General features: G+C 38.9%; 1 protein-coding gene across 2 annotated transcripts in view; it reads left to right on the top strand.

Annotated features, from left to right (window-relative positions):
• The window catches only part of LOC103139398 (protein diaphanous homolog 3), a 154,115-nt gene extending 136,534 nt beyond the window's left edge, over positions 1 to 17,581 (top strand). For both annotated transcript variants that reach the window (XM_016672425.1, XM_007553989.2), the window contains one exon: positions 17,165 to 17,581. In XM_016672425.1, the coding sequence (XP_016527911.1) occupies positions 17,165 to 17,508 (344 nt within the window). In that variant the 3' untranslated portion in view covers positions 17,509 to 17,581. The remainder of the gene's footprint in view (positions 1 to 17,164) is intronic.
• Positions 17,582 to 22,026: the final 4,445 nt, after the last annotated feature.

Genomic DNA, 22,026 nt, shown 5'->3' with positions numbered 1-22,026 from the left:
TGTTGCTCATGTACGCCGCGTCCTCTGTGTCTGAATGTGTGGGAGGCGGCATTGATTGAGTCTCGTAGTCAGAAGATCAGTTTTCTGGATCACCGTAATGAGTAGTGTCTGCTGGCGTCAGAGAATGGATCTGTTCATTTCAATTAACCTGAAGACAAAAAGACTCATCAAGAAGAAGAGAGGAAAAGAGCATATTTGCAGGTTTTATTCATGGGTCTAGCTTCACTAACTCATGCAGTTAGAGCAGTAGAACGTGGAGACTTTCTTTGAGACACTTGTGAAGTCATTACAGTTAACATATTGTACTTCACAATTAAAGTAGTTAATGAGCTCTGAATGATCATCCGCCACATAATGATCACAGATTATACATTATGGAGGAACCAGACCAACAAGTACTTTGGCAACCTACGTTTGGAAAGCACTTCACGTTTATTACAGCTGCTGTAAGTTTGTTGAAAAAGAAAACACATCTGTGTCCATCTGACTCTTTTTTTTCTCGACTACCTCTTGCTGGTTGTTTCTCTCATGTACTGTGTGCCCTTATGTTCTCCTCACAGCTGACTTTTACCCACCCACATGTCTTTTGAATTTTTTACATCTGCTTCTGCTGGGGTTTAATAATCAATGAAATTATTTGACATGTTTTTATCAGCGCTAGACCCTTTGGTGTTTCAGAAGTAACAACCAACATCCACGTTAGGGCTGCGCAATAAATCCTTGTCATAATATCAGCGTATCAGTGGCAAGAATAGCTGGCTATAATATTGTAAGTGTCATGAGCTTTAACTTTGCATGCCAATAAGATATTAAGCCTGTTGGAGTCTCAATGTTCCAGATGGCCACAACAAACTCAGATTACAGAGCCCAATATGCTGAAGGTCTAATAGATTTGGAAACGTACAGAAAGACGAGGCAAATTTAGATTTATTGCATTTAATGACGTTGTTGAAGTAATTGCCACCCTCATTGAGGTCTCTACCCCGTACCTACATATGCTAGATGCATTTGCCAATATCCATAAGTACTTCTTCTATTATATTTTACAACCTATTTCTCATAGAACTAAAGACGCGCTTTTTGATTTATGTTGCTGCTCAGTAGAGCTCCATAGTGTGCTCTGTTTTCCTTTGTTTATGGAGGCATTGTAAGAAATTGAGATGCATTTGTTTTTTGTTTTGTTTCCTTCTTTATTTTGAATGTCTGCACATATTTACGGACATAGCAATTTCTTTCTTCTCAATTATAATAAAGTAGTTTTAGACAAACAAACTCCTCAAAGCATTCAAAAGACATGTGCACATATAAGCTGTGCTTTCACTACCTTTTTTTTCCCCCTCCCTGTTTGATCAATGCCAGAAGCAGAAAAGAACACCAAAGCTTTGCTGACTTTTTTTTTTTCCCCAACAGAAGGTGATACATGCTGTTATGATGCTTTGCTGTTTCAGAAGTTATTTACTGTTCGCCCTCCCTCCCTTCTCCTTTGTTATTGAGTTAGTCTTGTGTGTGTGCGTGTTTGTTGAATGCAGTAGAATGTGATAATTACCACTAGAGTTTTGCTGCAGGCGGTCCCTTTATGTTCTGATGTCTCACACCGAGCCATTGTTCACCTGATTGGCTGATTAAAGAAAACAAATAACTATTAAAGGGTTATTTTCTTACATTGCTACACACATACTTGGAAAAAAATGTACCTTTTTTCTTCGTTTTACTTTTGAGCAAAAGTCGTGATCAATTAAAACGTCAATAACCCAAGTTTACCTTTCCAAAACAAAGAAGGATCAAATTTCATACCTGTTATAAAATATAAAAAATGGGGGATTTAGTGCTTAGCTAAAAGTATGGAAAAGAACAATTTTAATCAGGAAAAAAAATGTTGAATTACCAGACTATTTTCTATATTTTCTCTCTTAAAAGATTTCTGAAAAACATGTCTTATGTTTTACATTTTAGACTACATTTTGTTTATTTGATCTGCAATATCACAAAGTAGGTGGTAACCAACTCTTTAAGCATTTTTCTTTGTGTATAAAACTATTTGGCTTCATCTTTGTTTAAAGCATTTACATTTAATAAGAAATAAAAAATGAATAAAACCTAATTAATTCTAAAATTGTCCAGGAGCCAGTGTCAACACAATGTTAAATGAGGGGAACGGAGAAAATTACATAACACGGAGCAAGGCCGATGTTTTAGACTCAAGTGTCCATCATGTCATAAAAACTAACTGAAAAATCTATAAAATTGATTGTTGAAGAAAGAGAACAAAGAAGAATTTGTACACATATATAATTATTTCCCCACATCATAATGTTTCAACCTCCACTGTGAGCAAAAGCATCTAAGCCACAACAAATAGACATTCAGTTTTGGCATTGAGGACAATGAAAGTTCTTCCAACAGGCCAATACATATTAACAGCATGTAGAATTTGCATTCAGGGCAGCTAAAATATAATATCCAGAAATATTGGATTGAGGCAATTCTTGGAAATTGCGATGATGATTGCCATCCAATAAACTGTGCAGCTCAAGTAGAAACCCTGATAACATCCATGATTACCTATTTTAAAGAAGTTAAAAGTTTGCTAGATCCTTCCGATGCAGAGATGCATCTATTGATTTAGTTATTTCCCTCCCAGTTTCCCACTGATTCAAGCAATTAAAATAGAAACAGTTGCATCTTAATCATGAGGTCTATGCACATCGATCTCACTTCATGAAACAGTGTGTGTATGTCTGCGTGTTTTTGTGAAGACACAGGTTGGCTTTCAATTCATTAGCAATGTTTATCTAAAAACAAAAAATAAATAATTTTAGGAGAGAATTTTGCATGTGACTAAGTCTGGGAAAGATGATTATCAGGCACGTAAATGGCTCCGTTCCTCCACTGCTTTAAGAATCTCTGTGAGTCGGTGCAAACACTGAAGAAGCTGAATTATTTATTTGCGTGCAGGGTCAGCAGGACTTTTTCCTAATCCAGCTTGTTAAATGCATTTATTATTCTACGTCTATATTCCTTATCTCTTTCTCAGAGTCAAAGCTTTGAATATAGGGTGCAACCTCTGGCTGTTACCCCCTGCCAGCCATTTACAGTTTTAACACATTCTATTGTCCTCCGCTGCAACAGCCTCTATGGTCTGTCGAGACATAAATTATATCTGAGGGGAGCGTGGATATCTGCCGGCCCTGTGGGAGCTTTCAGGAGTGATAAGATGGATGTCACATGCATCGTAAGAAGCTAGACCTGCAAAGGATGCTTTTGTGCAAAACTATCACGGCTGAAACAGGCATCATTCAATTATTATCCATAGATAGGAATGTTTTTCTCTGCACACCGACACCAACCTTGTGCTGGCTCCTTCACCTTGAGGTCATCGCTGCAGCTTGAAAGACAGTTCTTGGTTGTTTGCTAACAACACGCTGGAAAATGGACTTTCACAGTTTAAACGCCGTTCCTCCTATAAAGTGCGCGGACTCGTTTTTGCAGCTATATTGATTATAATCAATAAGGTTCAATTTCATCAGCAGCTCTGTCCTTGGCTTATTGCTGTCTCTCTTGCAGATGACTAGGATGTGTGGTGAAGTGCTTCTTTCTTCTCCATCTTATTGAGGTGAATGGGTTAACTTGTCGTCCTTAGCTAAGATATTTACACGGCACCATTAGTTTACTGCACCGATTAAAGATTTTGTTGAGTGAAAACAAAAGTGTACAGGATTCAAAGACATATTTTGCTGCTCAGACTCATGAAATGCTTCTTTTTTTTATCCATTTAGTTGCGTGTTTCTTCCGAAAATATATGATTATATGTCCTACACAGAGCCATGTAGATCACTGATGCATGTATTTTTAATTGCCAGCCCATTCTTGGGAGTTGGAGGAGGAGGAGGCCCCTGGACAGAGGCAGTGTTAAACTCAGCCATGCTGCCCTGTCACTTAATTTGTTTCATCTGAGCCTGCCTCCCTGGCTCTCTCGCTTGCTTGCTGTCTCTCTGTTTCTCCCCCTCTCTGTTAGTCTGAGTGGTGCTAGCTGACCTTCACTGTGACACAGCCATGACTCTAATTGCATTGATATGTCAGCGAGCTCCAACGGTTGCAGGAGAGCATAGCGATATTAGCCCAAAGCACTGTGGCAGTGCCATATGAGTTTTCTTTCTTTTCTCTGATGACTCACAGAATCAAGCCACTGAGAACAAATAGACAGACCGACGCTTGCGCTCACATAACACTTGGGGATTTATTCTCAACATGATGCCAGGGCAGCACCAAACTTTGTGGGTGAGAGGCAGAGAAAGCCTTTGGAGCCCCTCAGCCATACAGTGAGTTTTAGAAACACTCAAAGAGCTTGGGATGTGACCAATGCGTTTCTGACTGGTTGTTTTCAAGCATGGATCCTTTTTTTTTTTTTTCCCCCTAATTTGAAAATCAAGATGATCATAATTTGTCCACACTAATTTACTTATGTTTTGAATTGACACAATTATGTATGTGGCGGCTTTTAGTTTGAGGCAGCTGCGGAAAGGGTTTGCTTTCCGCACAGAGCACAGCAACAACATCAAATTAAATTTGTCAGCTTGTGCATGCTCTCTGTTCTCTCATAATGTGTGCAGTGTTTCCTCCCTTCTTGTACCCTTCCCCACTGTATGGATCTGCATTTGTTTTTAACATGTCCCAAACTGTTGAATGGAAAGTAGCAGCCCATCCAAAGATCTGTCAGATTTATGATAATGTTATTTATTTAGTGTCATCGTCGCTCTGTTTTGCTCAATTCTTTTCTGATGCTTTGCCTTTTTCTTAGTTTTGATTCTGATATGGTTTGATTTGATCGCATTTTTTTTTTTCCCACCGCCAACTGTTGGGTGGGTGTATGCATATCCTTCTGCCTACAGGCTTCTGCATGTGTGTGTGTCATGTTTATTCATCAAAGATGAAATCTGAGATGAAGTGGAAGCATAAAATTAGCATATTGTGCATGTTAGTCCGTGGATTAAAAGCCTTTTTTGTGCTCTGTAGAACAATGTCTAGATGGAGTCTTCATAGATTGTCTCCATTGTTCATTTATATTTAAATTTTCACCACCACACAGTAAAGTCTGCGCTCAAAATGCAATGGGGCTTCAACTCTTGAAGCAGTCACAATATACTAACATGTAGGCAACTGACAATGCGTGAAGGGACATTAGAGTGCTTTATTTATCAGAGTTTTGTCATTTCTTCATTGTTTATCTCAGAAAAGGGTTTAGATCACGTTGTAGGCCATTTTGTTCAGTAATAAATACACCATATTGGCCAAGGTTTTGGAGAAGTGTTCACATGATTTTAAGTCGTATATTTTCTCAGTACAAAAACATTAAAAATGACAAACAATTCAAAGGTAAGAATTGCATACACAAATGTTTAGGGCTGGTGTAAAAGAATATTTTAGAAATCGGGTACTCTATAGAATTTTTTTTTACGATTAATCGAGGAATCGGATCTCTTTCGCCATTCCTACCGTTTGCTAAAAAAATAAAACGTGCCGACACAGTTCCTCTGCTGTCGTACTTCAACCATCGCGCCACAAAATTCAACACCAGGCTGCTAACACTTCACAACAACTCATAGGCGGATGTCAGAGCGCTGCCCACCACAAATAATGATCCGGGCGGAACACGGTGCACTACATAATAAAACATACTTTAACAAAGCTTCGAGGCACATCAATTTTCCTTGATTTGTTTTTGTAAATGTAGGTGATCATCTTGGAGCTAATGAAATCCTAAATCTTCAGTATTGCATAAGACCAACAAAATAACTTGATTTACAGAAATGTTATGTCCTAAGCAATCATGCTAATTTGAAAGTGAGCAACTTAAAGCTATTCCTAAAGGATCTGGCTAATGGTTTTGTATCCAAGGCATGTTTATGAAAAGTTGAGTGGAAGGACAAACTTTGATGCAGAGTGGTGCACAGGACACAATAGCGTCAAAGGACGAGTGGAGGGACATGGAATGCACGATGCTTGAGGTCAGAATTGAAGTTTCTGCAGTCAGTAGTGATGTAATTTTTGGTCGTAAAAATAATGGCATCCTAATTAACTAATGCTAAAAAAGTTGTCTTAATTATCCAAGCATCCAAATTACTGTGCACCCAGTGGACTTTTGGTATAAGTTTACATTTTGACATAATGATCTTTCTCTTTATATAAATGTACGGCACTTTTTGATGCAAAGAATACTATGCTGTCATTGGCAGTCTGTCTCAAGTAATTGTACTGATTTTAGATTTTTTTATTTTTATTTATTTTTTTTATGAACACTAGTCCCATTTTGTTTTTTGAATGAAATGGAGAACTTTTCACATTTGTGCTGGTGGTCTGTGGTTCTGTACAAAGAGTTGGGGTTGAAGGACAGCTGACGAATGAGTAGCAGCAAAAAGAAAAAAAGAAACTTGTGGTTTTTCAGACAGGACGAAAGAAAGGGGAAAGTGAATGACATAAAGGAGGCAGAAGGAAGTGCATGGCTTTTTTGTTTTTTGGGGGTAGGGTTTCTTTTTTTGAAAGAGCAAAACCTGTGTTGATGGAGACAGGCTGGTTACCAGATGGATTTTGTCAGAGAGAGAAAAGGGAACACAGAGAGGAAAATGCTTAAGAGATGGTGGCTGATGTGGCTGTCTGTAATACGATATGGCAGATGCGATTTATTTTTAGGACACAAGGCCCCAGAACGATAGGTTTTATAGGGTTTTGAGTGGGTTGATCTTTTTAAATATTCAACTTCAATGAAATATGGAGCATGACTCCAGGCTGTTTGGAATTCATAAGTCTGTTTGGCAGGACTGGCCCTGCATATTGAGAGCCGTCAGAGTCGGCCCGAGTGTTAAACACAACCCCTCAGCTGGCAGCGCAAACAATGGCAGTGGAAAAAAAAAACTCACAGAGAATAAAAGAGACAAACAATAAAACACTTCAATTGGAGGTAGAAGTATTGAATCAGCAGTTACTGTAAAGACTGAGGATAATCGGCACATGTTGCCTGTAGAGGTTTGAACATAATGCCACCTAGATGAGGCAGCAGGACTAAATGTTCCTCATTTTGTTTTTAAGTTGAGCTAGACGTGAAACTATTAGATATCTACATCAAAGTCTTCACATAACATTATGATGTTTAATAGTTCTACAGGTTAAATGTTAAGAAGCAAAGGGTTAAAAAGAACTTTAAGTATTATTAGGGCTTCATTTTTAATCTTATTAGCTTTATACTGTGCAGAAACATATTATTCCAAGAGTGAGCTGAACAATATGCAGGAAAAGTTCTAGAAAAGTCATATACATATTTATATTCTTAAGTGAATCCTCTGAAAACTTCTTGGTTGCTCACTTTGTTTATGACCATCTGCAATAGAAGTGAACTTAAGTGAACAATATGAACTTAAAATATCTACTGGTAATTATTTCGATGAGGATGTAGATGAGAATGAAACATAAAGATCATCAGCCTTTTTGGATGTAAGCATATCCCTACATAGAGTTAAGAAAATCAATTAGCACAACAGTCTGTTTGAGATGGGTATGATGAAGTGGAGCTTATTCTTCTCTCTGAATATTTTTCCCCCTACTTCAGAATATGAAGGTGCAACCAAAATGTTCAGAAATAAAGGCAAAGTACTAATTTAAAGATTTTTAGTGTTTGCGCATAACAGGCTGATTTCTATCTCGAAACCATTCATTGGTGCGTGTTTATTCAGATGCATTTTCCTCTTGATCTTATTATTGGGAATTTCCTTATGCATTTCATGTCCTAAACTACCGTCGACCATATTCAAAATGTTGCTCATTATGAAAAACATTTCTAAAACGGTCTTAAGGATTCCGATTTTTTTTTTTTTTTCCCCCCAAAGAAACCCATTAACGGTGTTCCCTGCCATTTCAGCGAGTCTCCGCGCATAATGAGAGATAGTCCTCTGGACATGCTTTTCATAAACCTTTCAGTCAACAAGTTTATTTCTTGGAGCTGACTGATTGAAAGCTAACAGAGAAATGTGTGCTTCTGTCTTTCTGAGTTGCGAATGAGTTGCAGCTTTGAGGCTGGAGGCATGTGAAGGATCAATATTTTCCTCACTGTTTGTGTGACAGGTGTACACTGCGAGAGAAAAGCGGCTGATAGAAATCCTTAGTTAGTGTGAACTCACCGAGGGGAAATACATATGCATTAGGTTACGACTGCTGGGGATATTTACCAGCAGTAACCACACAAACAACAACAACAGGTAGCGGAGCCTGAAACCAAGACATGTTTAATTCATGCCAGTTGCAGCAGAGTACACTTGCTCTAAACCTGTATCTGTGAAACAGTTGGCGCTTATTGGGAGTTGACCGCATTGGTGTGTTTGTGTGTGCGTCTGCGTCAATGCAGTGATGTGTGTCTGTCAGGCTGTCTTGCTATGTTTGCGTCTGATGTCTGCTTTTCTCTGTGTGTGCGGCAAACAAACTGCGATGAGAGACCCCAGGAAATGATGATGTCCTTGTATAAAGAAACATTCTCAGTCCATTACCCTACATGTAGAAATAATTAGTTTAAAGCAGGAGTAAGAGCCTAGGTTGCAGGAACCATCTGCCAGGTGTCTTTCCACTTTGTAAAGCAGGCAAACTAATTTGTGCTCCTTGAAGAATCGTACCTTTTTTTTTACACTACACCGGTGAATGCAAAGTTCATGTTTGCTGACCATGACTTTTTGTTAATCTTGCATCTCGCAGTGACATGTAGCTCTCTTGAGATTAATTTAAAAGTCCTTATTTCTCAAAGATTATTCATCCCTCAAGCCATAGTGCAACGCTATGATAATGTTTTTCTCTCTATTCAAAACGTAATAATTAATACATGATATAGGCACTTTTTTTTTATCTATTTCTGGGTGTGCATTACACTGCTGAGATGTTTCTTGTATTGATCTATTTCTGCCATCAGAACATGGAAACTACTTTTATCATGTTTTCTCATATCTGTAGCTGCTGATGGTCAAAAGATTGATCTTCGACTACATGAAACAAAAGTTGTTTCGTCTGTTTTGGCTTTGCTGCTTTCTGTCCTCAGCTGAGTGTCTTCAGCAGCGCGATCCAAAGTGCGATCCAATGTGTACATGGTAGAAGTACTACTAGCAGGAATGCAGGCTTGCTTTGAAAGCAGCACTGGGTTCACCAAGGCGTGTTAATGCAATGTCATGCTTGGCTGCAGTGCACACAGGTTTAGGTTAAAACTTTCAGCCGAAGCACTTGAGCTCGGGCTTTTCATATCCAACATATCTGCCTTGTTGGATTTAAGCAGTCAATTATTCTAACAACACCAGTACTGCCTTGTTCTTTTAACGTTGATGAACGAATCAGACATTGCATTGTAGCCACAGTTAAATTATTACCCGTCTTGTTGCGGCGCAACGTCCTGTCAGGAAAAAGCTGACACATTTTTTTAGAAGAGTGGTCCTATTTCCAACACAGCAGCAGCGACACTTCACTGTAACAGCAGCCGGGGCTGAAGTGGGCTGTGCTGAAACTTCTTAGAGGCGGCTCAAAGAAGATGTCAAAGAGTCTGAGATGTTTATCCTGCCTCCAAACACCCCAGATACCAATGTCACGGGGCTTGATGACATCTGTGGGAAGGAAACCTAATCCACAAAGACCCCACCTCGAGCCCCACAGGGCCCAAACCGCCATTTAAAAGTGAAAGCCCCCAGATGTCCTCTTTGCATGCACTCACTGACTGGAGCTGTTTTTATAGCGCAAATAATAATAACAAAAAATAAAAAAAAAAGAAGTAGTTTAATTTTGAGCCAGCGGTCCAAATGTTATGCCTCTGTATATGCACACCTAAATCCACAGTTTCTCAGATATCGCAGTTAAGCAAATGTGACATATTGAAGATGTCTTCTGTTTTGTCTGTACACTTCTGTGTGCAAAGGTCTTTGTCATATCCATTAAGAAAATTCTTACAAGGCTGTAGTCACAGGGTGACCTATAAATGTCAAGCAACCACTGGCCGTTCTCTCTTCTGAGCCACTTACACAGACTCCACTCACGGTGGTCACAGATCACTGATGTGTCGCTCAACATTTTGTGTTTTTCTGTTGAACTCTCAGTGATCATTTAGTGTTATATTTACAGAGAACTCTCCCAGATTGTATAAACGGAGTTAGTCTTTCCTTGAATGTCTTCTCCCCCCATGCAAAAGCACATTTACAAGTTGCCTTTTCCTAATAAGTTATGTGGATTTGGCCTTTGTCAAATTGTGTTTAAATCAGACGTTAAAACATGCTAACTAATAGTAAAATCCAATTTAATGCAATAATTATTTGGACTGCATAAACTTTAAATTTGGTTAGCGCCTGTGTTTTCTTTATTTTTATTTACTGAAAACATAGTCAAATATACAACCAATCCAAAAACCTTCTAAATGAAAGCCTCTAAAAGCAGCACAAGGAGCGTCAGCGGTTTCTTTCTGTTCTCAAGTGGAATTTTCTACGTTTTAATTGAACAGCAGGGTTCTTCATATTTCTGAGTCACCTGGAATATTTCTTTTTCGTGCAGACTCTTTTATCTGTGTTGTCTGTGTATCCACAATAATGCTTGAGATTGTCGAATGTGTTAGAAAGGATACAAGGACGGTGGGTGTTAAATCGCAACTTAACAAAGGATAACACTTTGACATGCATTAGAGCAAAGAACACCTCAGTCACCTAAAACAGTGCTGTTTTTCACATTACCCAGAGGGACTGCGACATTTCTCTTTCAACGATCCATCTCCATGCCTGCTCTGTTTTCTCTCCTGTTTCATCTTTATAACACCTTCGCTTTTTCTACTTTATTTCAGTCTAGTACAAAATAATAGTCATTGAGTCCGAATCATGCCACTGTCTCTGGGCTGTTGGTTCTGTCCACCCTGTCATCTTCTTCCTAATTATTACTTTTCCTCCCCTCTTGTTTTCTTTCCACTCACCTTTCAGTGCCTTCTGCTTCTCTTCATGCTTAATCCTGTTTGATGTTTTGTTTTTTTCTCTCTCTGTGACAGTCTGTAGACAGACCAGTGTGCGCACACACACACACACACACACACACAACAGGCTACAACCAACAAACAAGGGACAAACCTTCAGTGATTGTTGCATTGCCCCATAATGATCTTTAATTACAGCCGGCCTACCCAGGATACACACAGGAATGCTAACAAGCTGTCTGCTAGTGTTTACCTCTCAGAAGTCTTGCTTCGTGACACTGCCAAATGCTTAACTTTAGAGATCAAACCAAAATGTGACTTTTCTTTACGGGCAAGTCCTTCTCTTTCAACTTCACGAAATATAGAATTTCATTCTTCTAGACAAAATAATGAGGTTGGTTTTCCAGCTGTTGTCTGAACTTGTACAACCGTTCATCAAAGCTGAGAAAGTTAAGACTGTTTGTTTGGTTGTTTTAGGTTGTTTTCTTCCTTTCGGGCATTTTTTTTTTTGCTAGTCCGAATATAAAAGGAAGCCATTTAGTCGCTGCATCTGTTTTTCTTGTACTAATTGTTGACGGACAAACGGTAGTGAAGTCACATCATGTTACAAGATAGTCATCCCAGGCACAGCAACAAATCTACTAAAGAGCGACTGAAAAGAGTATCAGTGAATTGCATTTGAGATTCACAGAAAATTCAACTAGCGATGGCAGTCAGACGATGGTAAACATGATCAAAGTTACTGTGTTGTAGGGCTCAGTTACAATATTGGACATTTTTTTTACAAATCAAACATCATTGCTACCTAAACTGAACCAGGAGGGATCATAACATCCACATTAAGATGGAACTTTAAAAGAAGACTCTGACTTTGGCTAAAGAGACAGAAATTTTAAAACTACATAAAGCTTTTTTTTTTTTCCCTTTCTTTCCTATCCTTTCTTGTTTTTTACATCCAGATTTTTGTTGTATAATTAACATTTAAATGCATCAAACTTAAAGGCTCTGAAATAGAATGTATTAATTAATTTAAAATAAAAACTCCTTTATTAAATACATCAGACCTCTTATAATAAAATCCGCTGCACCATACGTCATTTTCTTTTGAAGTTATCTATTTCTAAACATACAAGAATAGAGCCTATAAAAGCTGATGAAATAGCTTTTTCCACCCCGTTTAAATAATAAGCAAAATCATCATAAGCTGTAATAGCGCTTAAATTTGTTAAATCATTGCTTTTCTTATTGAGTCAGCACCGAAGTGTCTAGAAAGTACTAAATTAAAAGATAAACGTATCCTCCCAGACATAGTAGCTGCAGATTAAGGCTGCATTATTGTATATGTTGCACATTATCAACAGGCGCTTCAGAAAAAAAAAAAAAAAACCCTTTCGTATAGTAATTACCAGACAACGTAGTCATTATTACGTTTATTTCCCAGAAAACATGTCAGCCATCCTGATTTTAGCCTCCTAGAGTATTTCTACTTTATTTCTTTATTTTTTGTCAGTTTGCACAAAAAGAGCAATTAGAAAACATTAACTATGGCCGTGAAAAACTGGCTTAAGAAATTTCTTGCTGTTTTCCTACACCTCGTATTAAAAAAGTAATCAAACGCTTGACAGTTTAATCGCTGGGCTGAAATATTTGTCTATTTATACTTTGAACTATTTAAACAACTATTGCTGTTTCTTTAAAGGTTTTGTTGTTCGTCGTATGATACAAGTGCACTTGTAAATGTATAAAGGCAGGAGGGAAAGTCGACATGCACGCTGAACACGCATTGCCAACAAAGCTGCGTTTTGATTTATGGCAGGTGTAAGTAAGTATATGTTTGATCTCGCCAAGTTTAACTCGTTGTGTCAGTCATTCCTCTGAGGGAAAACATCTCTTCACTGTCTGTGCCTCTTTCTCAGTCTTCATGACTACTCTCTTCTTAAAGTGATCAAATACACCCAACGTCATGGAAGATGACAGAGAGGGAGGGCAAAAAAGAGAGGAGAGGAGAGACTCATCTGCATCTGTATTTGAACAGGCAAATGCAAACGGACCAAGTGATCCAAGCAAGGAGGAAAATGTGAGTTTCCTTCAGCAGTTATGTGCAGGGGGGGCGGGAAGGGGGAAATAAACAAATGCTCCATCTTCTGTGTTGGACAGGGCCCTTCACATTTACACAGAATGCCGTCTTATTAGACATGTAGCAAACCACTATTGTTCCATCTTGAAATTCCCAGTGATGCTTTCAAGCCATTTAGAATTGCAGCATGTCTGTTTGATTTGAGGTTTTGCTTGTCTTCTGCTGCAACAGAAGCAGTGTCAGTCGCTGGGTAAAAGGCTCTGGGCTTTGAGACTCAGTTTTAAAGACCGTTTTGCAGAGAAGCTGAAAGCGAGAAGCTCCGTCTGCCAGCTCGTTTATCAATGTTTTTCTTCTCAAGTCTGCCTTCCAGGAAACTAAAGGGCAGCGTTGCACTGAAGTTTGTGATAGACTGGTATTTTAGCACAATCATATTGTGTTTATGGCTGGCACTCTGGAAAATAGTGGTCTTCCGACTCTGTTGACTGTTTTGTTCCAGTCTCTTCACAGCCAGTCATACAGATGAGTTTATTGTTACCGCAAAGGTGACAGTGTGGCTGTTTGAATCACAGAGGGAAATATGCAGCCCCCGTTTGGTTGCGTAATTCACCGTCTCCTGCCTGCTTACCAACTTTTCCACACACGAGGCGAGAACACCCGGGAGGTGGAGGGAGATGAACGAGTTTAGGCTCATCTGCATCATTGGAAGCTACAAATATAAATGGAACAAATGATCTTACAAAGGGAAATGTGGAGTGCTGTCTGCTGCTTTTTGAAAATTGAACATGGCTCTTTTTCCCAGGCTTATGGGACAGGAAAAGCTTACTTATGGAGCGCCACTTCAAAGTGTAAAGATGAGCGCTGATATTGGAAAATCAGCATACTGTTTTTTATACATAGAGTACAAATTCGAGATATCCTGTCAATCATTTAAAAGAACACAAATGCAATATTCGTCTATCTTAACTATCAATGGTTTTAAAAGGAAACTGCAGCTTTAAGAAACCATTACTGGTTTCTTAAACGTTTTTGTTTCCTGGTTTCAGGAAACAAAAAAAAAGCTAATCCTATTTCCCCATAACTGCTGTTGGTCAAAGGCAGTAAGTGAAACAAACAAACAAAAAAAAACAAAAAAACTACCCAATTTACACGGACATGCACCACATTATTTTTCTTAGAGCTGAAACTGAACGGCAATTAAGATAAACACCAGAGAGCTGTCAATATATAAAAGCAGAAAGCATCCATGGGGATTCTACTGAATACTCTTTTTATTATAACTAATTATTTATGGAGAACTCTTTCTTTTGTTGTTGTTTTTTAGGAGGAGTGTGGGGGTTCAGGCCTGTTACTTGTGGGAGAAATAATTTGTCTTTTCCTGCTCCAACTCTGATCAGATGCCCATACCGATCATTTTGAAATGTGTTGCTCGTCGCTCGGGCCCCCTTCCCTAGCAAACTCTTGATGACGAAACTTCCTGCCACAACCATTAACACACTTAATTTTGTGATTTAACCGTCAGTCGTGTGTAAAAGTGGTAATGGACTCAATAATCTAGATCTCTGGCTCGATTATTTATTTATTTTTTTATTTTTAGAAACTGCACTCTCATTTCCTATCGTGCCATACATTGAGGCATATTAGGGGGGGAGGGGGGGGGAGTATGTTAAGTAGGTCAAAATGTGAGAAAAGTTAAACTGATTTTTATTTTTTATTTTTTATTTTTTTTTTATTAAAGATTTAATTTCATGTGCCATCTGGGCAGCCATCTTACAGTGTACTGTTTTCATACAGTCAGGTGATCAAACTTCAATGCTTAAGAATGAGCCTAAATGTTTAGTTGAATTGTTTAGAAAGTTGTTCAAGCAATCAGCAATTAACCTTAAAGCAGTTATTCATTATTGATTAATGTAGCACCCTGCCACCGTTAGTCACTGTGGTTTGGGTCACTGAAATGTTATGCAAGAACCTATTTAAATTTGATTCTCCTGCCGACACGTGTGTGGAACGTGCTCGGTGGCCAGATTGATCTTTTCTCTGCTGCCCGCGCCGTCGCAGCGTGTGTTCTATGGAAAGCCTGTGCCGGTCTAGTGTTCAAACCCAAGGCCATCCAGAGCGGCAAATTTGATTAAAATGCGACTTGACTCGTTCTCCCTCGCACCCTTTTGTCAGCTGTTGGTTAAATGAGTCCAACCTGTGAGATGAGGTATGTTTTACATCTCTCTGATGTGTTTTACAGCTTAGATGAAGGCATATGTTGAGAAGCTCGGGAAGCTTCAAAGGACGGGGCAGTTTGGTGTCACAGGCAGGCAGAATGAGGAAAGAACTGAACTCACCAGTACTTTGATCATCTTCAGTGCTAAAGTCGGATCCCTGTTAGGAAAAGAAGGAAGGGAAAAAAAGGGGGGGAGGGGTTTAGTTAAAACATCTTATTCAAGCATGCATTTTTTCCTGTTCTTGCTTCTTTTTGAAGTGCAAAATGTATATATGTAATGATACCAGATTATGTAGATTCTCAGAGATAATAATTAAGGCTGCTTGAAGTCCTGAAAGTGAGATTAAAATGCATGCTAATAAAAATTCATCCTAAAGTTTCTTCACAGTGAATATCCGCCTGCCTGTCCTTTTTCCCCGGTGTCGGTTTAAAAGAGATGTCAAAATGCAAATACTTAATAACACAATGCATTGTTCTCACAGCTTCAGCTTTGAATTTGAGTTGTTTTTTTTTTTTGTTTTTTTTGTTATGTTAAGGAAGACTGTTTTTGTTTTGCTGCTAAGAAAGTCAGGCGCAGATGCCAGAGTTTTACAGGGAGGACAAAGGAACAGGATGTGATGGGCAGACTGGGAACGGATAGACTGTGGGGAGTAATTGTTAACTGTTACTGTTCAGACTGTTACAACAGGAAGAAAGGATGAAAAGAGAGTGAGACAGTCATTCAAGGATTGAATCTTCAGCTCTGGTTAATGTTCAGTCATACCAGCAAAGTAAACACATGCTACTCATTTCGCCCCTCACTGCCTCTTGTTTGCTTTTTTTTTTTTTTTTTTTTTAAGAATGCACTTTTTTTTTTTTGGGTCTGTGTGTGTGAATGTCGAGAGTGTGATTGTTGGCTTTCTTTGCTTATTTTGCACTCGGGGTCCTTCTTCCCGGCTCTGCTCCCTTTATCCTTATTTATTTGTCAGAGGTGGTGTTCAGGGACGTTCCTTGTCATTCGTCAGCTTGGCCCATAAAACACACTGTCATGACTGACTGGCCACGCTCCAAACTCATTACCGATTGGCTGACAGAGCGGGTCGCTGTGTTCTGCTCTGCTGTGTTGACTCCTGTTTGCCAGACATTTCAGGCTCGGGGAAACTTTAAATGCGCCGGCGCCTTTCCTTTCGCCGCTCCTCGCAGTCTCACACTCAAGGTCACATGAATATGGATTTCGCCTCCTCTTCCAGTGCGCACATACTGATGATGAAGTCTAAGATCTACTCACAGGGATTATAATTCAGAACGCAGGTCTGATTCTGGCATCTGGGCGTCGCTCCGTTCCACTGTCTGCCCGGAAACATGCTTTGGAGGGATACGAAAAGATGGAGAGGACTTCTGTGCGAGCGGAGAAGCTGCAGAAGGAGAATGGATGATGATGGTGGAAACGAGGGAGGCGGAGCCGGGTGCGGGGGCAACTCGTGAGACAAACGTGAAAGAGAATATGAGATTGGAAAAGGCCAACATACTATGTTATTGAGTTTCTGTTGCAGTTGATCAGCCATATCCATTTCATCATAGCGAGTTGGCTGCACGCCACAGTCTGCTGCAGAAAATCTATCCTCATCAATGTGCATATGCAGTGTATTTATGTCTGTTCGTCCAGAAGAACTGCATGCATGAACATTTATTTTGCACGTCAACATGCTTGCTAAAGTGCTTATTACTTTCTAATACTTTTATGTTTGCTGCGTTCTAACTGTCACTACATTTTCTAGTCACTCGTCTGCGTCTTCTCTTTGTTATTTCATCTGTAATCTGATTAACCTCTCTGGCTTTTCATTCATTTAACGAGTTAGTCACGCTTTCCCCTCCTCCTCCCTCCTCTCCTCTCTATTGTTCTCACTCCTTTGCCTTTGTTTGTCTCACGCAGAAAACAACAAGGCACCTTTGCAAAGGTCTCGCTCCCGGCAGAATGTAAATGCGAGCTCGGCGTCAAAACCTCCCTCTGCCAAGGAGGTGCGCAATGAATCTGAAGGACATCCATCCGTAGCCAGGGCCAAGGCTTCTGCCTGCTCTGAAGTGGGCCAAAAGTACAAAAACACTCCGGGTCACAGCCGCGGGCTGGACAGGGAGCGGGCGACGGACAGAGAAGTGGTCAAGCCGGCTGAGAGAAAGCCAGAAACGAAAGCGGAGAGTCCCGTCCTCCAGACGGCCGCCGACGCCAACGGAGAGCCCGATGTGGAGGCTCTGCTGGCCAGACTCAGAGCGTTGTGAGATTCATTTCTTATCACTGAAAGAAAATGTTACATCACAGCAAAAAATAAATAAATAAATGCTTTTCATGTAAGCTGTGGATTCTCCTAAAACATTATCTCTCAAAGGACCAACATTACCAGAAAGAGGAAGGAGGCACAATGTACAATGAAAGTAATGAGTCTGAATACTCAGATTATAATCCTTAATGGCATGGAGGCAATTAAAGGCATAATTTTATCCAAAAAAGATTTAGCAGAATATGATCCTGATATGTGTACTGCCAACATAGATTCATATGAATCAGAGAATTTTAGCTTTCTACTGATAGATGTGACGTTGCTCAGCAGCTCTATGTATTCTAGAGATGTGCAATGTTACAGAAAACTTTCACATTAGTGCTTTTTTTGATTGTGCATTAGATGTTGGCCTTTGCATGTTAGCAGTTTAACACAATAAATTATATTTGGTAATAAAAACTTTTTACGCTTAATTTTCTTTTACAATATTTGTACCTTTATTCCTTTATAAGATTTTGATATATTTTATACTCAGAACCTCTAAAAAGTGTATATAAATAAATATAAAGGATAAAGAATTAAGACATGATTACACTTTAATGGTACTTAAATCAGGATTCCTACACAATCTTTAAAAAAAGCCTCAAAGAACTATTTTCTTTCATAATCGAAATGTTTTATTTTCTAGATTTTCTCCTTTCTTCCTTTTTTCCCCAAAAAGAAAAAAATATCTAAAAGTGTTATATACATACAGTTTTTTTGTTTTGTTTTTTTGCTATTGTTTATTTTATATTGATTTATATTTAAATGAAATACTTTATCTTTGATTTGACACATCTGTCCTTGATCCTTTTTACACATCTGTATTTTGGTTTTTCACCTGTTGACTGAATGTTATACCCATACAAAATCTAAATGCTGAGTACTTTTTACAAAAAAGACTGGATGCAACACAGTTCCAAACCATTTTTGTTTTCTAATATTTAATCTAATTTTCCAAGATTTCGATAAAGTTATAAAAACAACTTGTAACACATTTAGAAATTTAAGTCTGGAAAACTATAACATTTTAAAATGAAAAAATGTGTATGTATCCTACTGAATGTCATTTTGTTTTTGTATTTTGTCTGCTGATTTTTCATAACTTTTTTTTTTTTTTTGCAGAAAAGGCTGAACTATTGTCTAAACGCCGTTTTGTCTTCACTCTAACATTCCTTCTGTCATTACTCGTCAAATGCATATTTTTTGTCTTTATTTGTATTCCTCAATCTTATTGAAATATTTACAATAAAATCTAAGCAGTTTTCTTTTGCCTTTTATGAATATTTTTTGTAATGTCATCTGTGTATGTACTTTTTTTATATATATATATCTTTAGCATTTCTCATGGTCGTCATACATGTAGTTCTGGAGCAGATTTCTGAAGGTAAGCACTGATTACATCTTCACATGCCGGACCCATAAAAAAAAAAAAAACCCTGAGGAGCTTGAAACCATCAAAACTCCTCCTAGTTGTTAACAAGTGCAGACAACCTAACAACCACTGAACACCAGTTTGCAGCACCAGTCAGCAAGTAAAGCTCCAATAACATTTGTGGTGAGGATTGTGTGAGACAATCAACACAACTCCAGGGAGTTCAGATCATCTGTTACCTGTCTTGTCTTCCAATGTGATTTTTTTAAAATGTTTTGTTTCTTGTTCTTTTTCAAACTTTTCATAATCCCCTGGAGTACTGGTCATCACTGGAGCAACTTTACCACAGACACGGTGCTCATTTCGCTGCTTGATCATAATGTGTCCTGGAACAGGTGTGTGAGCATATTGTAAATGCACTCTGCAGACAGCCTCTGCGTAAAAGCAGCAGCTATTTGGTCGATATTGACACCTGAGGTGGGACGATCTGCGTCTGACTGAGAGGTGTACATCGCTTCCCTTAGGATCCTGCAAAATTCTGTTTCCGTGTGCATGATTGATCACACAATAGGCTTCATTTCACACAACTATTACCTAGATTTTTTTTTTTTCATGAAAAGCCCTCTAATCATTTGCATAGAAAATGAAAAAACTAATTTATCTTCATCTTTTTTTTTTTAATACCTTTGGATCGTTAAATATTTCTAACGGTTTCACTGCAGACTAAAACCTTGTTAAAAGCCTGTGTGAATTCGACTGTTTCAAAAGGGAAAAAAAAAAAAAGACATTAAACAGCACAGCACCGAACATATGCCTCCTTCATAACGTAAATCAGTGGTACATGAATATACAACAGATTAAACCCAGAAGTCTTTTATAATCCGAGCGGAGACAAGATTGAACAGTTGGGGAAGAGAAAGCTGCAGACCAGTTAACCCGCTATCTGACGAGGTCTGCTTGCTTTAGCCTGGCAGCTGGTGAATCTATTCAGTGCTGGGAGCGGCACAACTGTCCTTATCTGGAAAAGAGACAAAGACAAACATCTCCCCAGCGACGCAAACAGCCGTTTGGGGAAAAGCAGAGCAGTTGCTAACTAAGCTCCTCCAGAGGCCTTGATATAGCTTTGGGTGGCAGCAGCACGCTTCAGCTCAAAATCAAACTGAGGTGTTTTACGCTTCTCTGTAAGGTTGCAACACCAGACTGGCAGTCATCAGTTTAACGTGTGATTTAGAGGAGAAGCTTTTTTTTTTTTTTTCCTTTTCATTTTCCACTTCATCCAAGAATAACCTCTATTTTTGCATTGCCGGAGTTTTTCTTTTTAACTTTACAGAGATTATTTTAATCTTAAATCCCCACGTATGTTTCTTACATGTGGCGTTTCTCCCAGCTAATTAGCATGCTGGAACATACTTTTGATTCTTTGGGTTATTAGCATTGCACCAGCTGCGCAGATGCCACCAGATTTGGAATGAATTTACAGACAATATTTTTTACACCTAAAGGTCACATATAGTATGTAAATGCTGAGATATGCTTGGACAAATGGTACCCTGCTAATTTAGAATATGGGGGCGGGGGGAAGCAAACACCATCGCTGCAGCAAAGAGACATTTCAGTGACCCTTTCCTTAAATGTTAATGTACGTAAACGTAAAGCACTCAAAACTTCGTTAAACTTTCGCTTTTGTGGAGGCGCGTCAATCAAATCCAGTGCACCCCTCACACCTCGCTCTAACTCAAATCTGTGATCCTTAAAGCGACCGACTGAGATTTCAAAGTGAAGTTAAATTAATGTCGCAAACAATGGGGAGATTATTTAAAGATGCCAAAGGGATTCTTGCCTAATTTTTTATTTTTTTTTCCCCAATGTTCTGGTTGTCATTTAAAAGAGTGCAGGGTAACAGCTGATGTAGAAACAAGTTCCAACAGACTGAGAGAAGTCTCTGATAGATCTGGACATCTGTTGGGCACAAAGGCAAAACACACTTCCATATGCTAGTAACAGGGGAAAAAAGATTGTGCAAAGTCCCTCAAGGTCCATATTTGCCAGTATTGAGGGAAAAAAAAAAGAAGTCAGTGAAGAAACACCTGGATAAGCTCCTGTCACGTTTACAAAATATGTGTTTTGAAAGAGGATAAGTCTTTGAATTTGTTGATGAAACACCTTTTCCAACTGGTGGAAGTGGTTGTCTGGATTGCATCAGTCGATGGCACTGCAAACAAAGAACAGATGGAGGAAAGAATGGATTCTGCTAAATACCAAAATCTGGATACAGCCGTCTTGGAGCCAGTAGAGTTGCTGAAACGAGGTTGGCTTAGACAACAGGACAATGATCCAAAATTGGCCTCAAAATCCAATATGAACATGAGCTGAGGCTTTTGAAACAATGTTCACTGTCCTCTGGCCTAAACCTCTGAAAATCAGTGGCTGGATCTTGTAAATGTTTTTTTTGTTGTTTTGTTTTGTTTTTTTCTTCTTCAGAAACTCATGGTGGCTAAGGGTGTTAATCACTGCAGCATACAGGGATGTACAAACTTTTCCACTTTACATAAAGTACCTTAAACATCTCCAACTCATGCACTACAAATTATTTCATTGACCCTTGATTGCACATGGACATGTTGACATCAAACCAAGAGTTAAGCTTTTAATTCCTTATTATGCAGGAAGGATGCAGAAATGCATAAATTTTGATGCATTATCAGTGCCGACATGGCTTTGCTCTAAAAGTGCATCAGGAAAATGACCAACTAAACTCATACATGCAGCAAATTGAGAGGAGGGGAGCATAAGGAGGGAAGGATCTTGTTATGCTGAGGGAGCGTTCATTACTCAAAAGCCTGTGTTCTATCCACGAGGTTTATCTTCGGGCCTAATAAAGTGGAGCAAAACATATTGTGTAGCAGATTGCAATTTGGGCTCCTCTGATTGGAGACGGAGTTAAAAGTGCGTCGGAGGAATTTTGAGAATAGTAGGAAGTACAAAGCAGATCCGCAGATTTCTTTTCCCGATGAGCGAGAACTCTGCTGTGCATAAATGCTCATGTGCGTCTATTGTGGGATTTCATGGTGCTAAGATTGCTTTCTATTTTCAGGTTGTTTAGAG

Source organism: Poecilia formosa, unplaced genomic scaffold, assembly GCF_000485575.1.
Source record: "Poecilia formosa unplaced genomic scaffold, Poecilia_formosa-5.1.2 Scaffold60, whole genome shotgun sequence".
NCBI classification, from domain to species: Eukaryota; Metazoa; Chordata; class Actinopteri; order Cyprinodontiformes; family Poeciliidae; genus Poecilia; species Poecilia formosa.
Note: the sequence above shows the minus strand (reverse complement) of the source record. Positions and strands in the feature narration are given on the sequence as shown.